This window comes from Protobothrops mucrosquamatus, unplaced genomic scaffold, assembly GCF_001527695.2.
Source record: "Protobothrops mucrosquamatus isolate PMUCROS unplaced genomic scaffold, P.Mucros_1.0 scaffold6613, whole genome shotgun sequence".
Lineage (NCBI taxonomy): Eukaryota > Metazoa > Chordata > Lepidosauria > Squamata > Viperidae > Protobothrops > Protobothrops mucrosquamatus.
Window position 1 is genome coordinate 27,006 of NW_015392435.1, and position 3,218 is coordinate 30,223.

The 3,218-nt window shown below is 42.4% G+C and overlaps 1 protein-coding gene across 1 annotated transcript in view; it reads right to left on the bottom strand.

Moving 5' to 3' along the window:
• Positions 1-3,218, bottom strand: part of AUTS2 (activator of transcription and developmental regulator AUTS2) — a gene marked incomplete at its 5' end in the record, with an annotated part of 17,768 nt that overhangs the window by 11,789 nt on the left and 2,761 nt on the right. The window contains 2 exons of the mRNA XM_015829635.1: positions 1,705-1,782; positions 2,793-2,934. Coding sequence (XP_015685121.1) covers positions 1,705-1,782; positions 2,793-2,934 — 220 coding nt within the window. The remainder of the gene's footprint in view (positions 1-1,704; positions 1,783-2,792; positions 2,935-3,218) is intronic.

Below are 3,218 nucleotides of genomic sequence, written 5' to 3' on the forward strand. Positions count from 1 at the left end.
AAGTGACCAGACGTAAGTCAAGGACTGCCTGTACTACAAACTCTCGAGTTAACATTTGTGTTAGTCTAAAGGATCCTTGGTGCTCTCTGAGCTCGGTTGTTTTCTTGAAGATGTTTCATTGGCCAAACTAAGTAACATCATCAAAGCTAGTCATGGATTATTCTACATATCTGATACTTGCCACAGAATGCAGCAGTGATATTCAGAGTTTAAGCAATTTCTTTCTTTCTTTCTTTTAGCGTTATGGCATACATAACCAGGGAAGTCTACAATGCTTTTTATCACAGAGTAGTTCTGGCAACCTAAGATTGCTAGTTTGTTCGTTCACACATGCATACTATCCATGGCATACCGCTGGGGTGAACTAGCTTGGCCCCAGCTGGCTAGCAGCGCTCACAGGATATTGGGTCATCCAGGCTTTTTTTTGCCGGCCTTGCCTGACATCCAGGCAGGTCCAACACTGTCTCCTACTTCCACATGGAACACTGCTAGCTTTTCCCACCAACGTGGTAGCTATTTATCTACTTACACTTTTACATGCTTTCAAAGCACTATCTGGGGGCAATTGACGGGAGCTCACTCTGGCACATGGTGCTGTGGGCTTGAATCGCCGGAGTGCGGGGCATCTTTGGCCGACAAATCCAACATCTTTAAAGCGTTGAGCTACAGCACCCTTTTAAGTTTAAACAATGTAAGTTACATCAACGTAGTTACACCAAGATTAAAGTTGTGGAGAAAAAATTATCAAGGGCAAGTCACTCTGCTCTTTGGATGTGGAAAAGTTCAGCAGAACATTGAAGTAGAGGTAAACCATCACACTGATTTACTCTTCACTTTGTGTGGCCAACTGTGAACATATAAAGCATCATACTGACGTGATGGAAAAAGGAAGCCCAGAACAAGAGGCCATATTTGAAATAAAATGAAGAAAGACAAACTGCTACACTGCACCACACTAGCAGATGGAAGCTCTCAGGTTCTAAAGTAGAATAGAGTAACAGAGGTAGAAGGGACCTTGGAGGTCTTCTAGTCCAACCCTTTGCTCATGAAGGAAACCTTATACCATTTCAGGCAAATGATTGACCAATGTCTTCTTTAAAACTTTCAGTGTTGGAGCATTCACAACTTTTGTAGGCAGGTTGTTCCACTGATTAATTGTTTTAGCTGTCAGGAAGTTTCTCCTTAGTTCTAGGTTGCTTCTCTCCTTGATTAGTTTCCACCCGTTGCTCCGTGTCCTGCCTTCAGGTGCTTTGGAAAATAGCTTGACTCCCTCTTCTTTGGGGCAGCCCCTGAGATACTGGAACACTGCTATCATGTCCCCCCTCGTCCTTCTCTTCGTTAAACTAGACATACCCAATTCCAGCAGCCGTTCCTTATATATTTTAGCTTGTAGTCTCCTGATCATCTTTGTTACTCTTCTATGCACTCTTTCTAGAGTCTCAACAAAATATAAATGGTCTTCTCCCGTCCAATGATTAAAAAATCATTTGCCACCTCATCTCTGTGATAATCTCCAAGATTTGCACCCCACCTTTTCTCCACGAAAGGACTCAACATGAAAGAAAGGGATCGGAAGCAGTTTCCCGAGTAGACGTTGACTAGACGTCTTGAAATCATGGACCTTTGGATAATATCCTGAAATCTAGGACAGCCTTTCAGAAGCAAGAGGATTCTGACTATTTTAGTTTGAGAGTTTCTACTTACCTAAATGGGCTGCTGGGTTGAGAAAGTTGCTGTGGTGCGAGGGTGGGCCAAAAGTAGGACCGGCTGGATGGTGGGCACCTAGCAAAACACATTCAAAAGCAAGCAAACCAAAACATTTGAGTACAGCATTTCCAGTGTGGCCACTGTATCCTAGCCAGAGAGATTGGGATGCTAGATTCCTGCACATTGCAGCACACTGAACTTAATGGCCTAAACCAGGGGTAGGCAACCTTGGCTCTTTTATGACTCGTGGACTTCAACTCCCAGAATTCCTGAGCCACCATGGCTCAGCTTGGAAATCTCTCCCTCTTCCTCAGCATGACTGGCTCAGGGATTCTGGGAGTTGAAGTCCACGAGTCATAAAAGAGCCAAGGTTGCATACCCCTGACCTAAACAGCCCCTTCCAATATTTTGATTCTAATATATCTGTTTATCTCAAATGAGCATATGAGCAGCACAAGTGGTCCTTAATTACAACCATTCATTTATTGACTGTTCGAAGTTACAACAGCACTGAAAAAAAAGGGACTTATGACTGTTTTTCACACTTACGACCTTTGCATCATCCCCATGATCACATGATCAAAATTTGGACGCTTGACAACCTGTTTGTATGTACGATGGTTGCAACGTCCTGGGGGTCATGTGATCATCTTTTCTGACCTTCTGACAAGCAAGTCAATGGGGAAGCCAGATTCAATTAACCACTATGTTGCTAACTTAACAGCTGCCGTGATTCACTTAACAACTGTGGCAAGGAAGGTCGTAAAATGGGGCAAAATTCACTTAATGACTGTCTCGCTTAGCGACAGACATTTTGGGCTCAAATGTGGTTGTAAGTTGAGGACTACCTGTACATGCGTACTCCACCCTGCTGAAATTCTGATCAAGAGAAGAATGCATTTAGAACAACAGCAAACCAGGGGGATTCAAGTCTTACATTTCATTTTATGAAGTTTATTTGATCATATTTATCAGTAGAAAAAAGACTATCGTGCATTGCTGAAGTCTATATCATACTGCCCACCCTTCCATTTCTTCCTGTTCCATTTCCAAACAGAGAGCAAATTGGTGGTTTACAAACTCACTGGTTGCAGAGAAAAGAGTTGATGGCCGGGCTAAGTCATGAGGATGATGAATGGCCCCAAAAAGACTGGGACCCGGAGGTCTGCTCAGAAATTCAGGTTTCAAACCAAAGTCCAATTTATGGGGATCTGTCTGCATCTGTTTCTGAAATAAGGAAAAAAAATCATGAAGGTGGCAGCTCTTTTTTTCCAAAAAAGAAACATACCATGGTACTTTGGAGATCAAGGAGAGATAATAATAATAATAATAATAATAAATTTAATTTATATGCCGCCCTTCTCCCGACGGGACTCAGGGCGGCGCACAACATATTTAAAACAAAACATAAATACATTCCCCCCCGATAAAACCGAATTAAATCAAATTTTAAAGTTGTGTCTCTGTCAAATTGTTAAAAAATAAACCCCAAATAAAATCCTCCCTAGGTC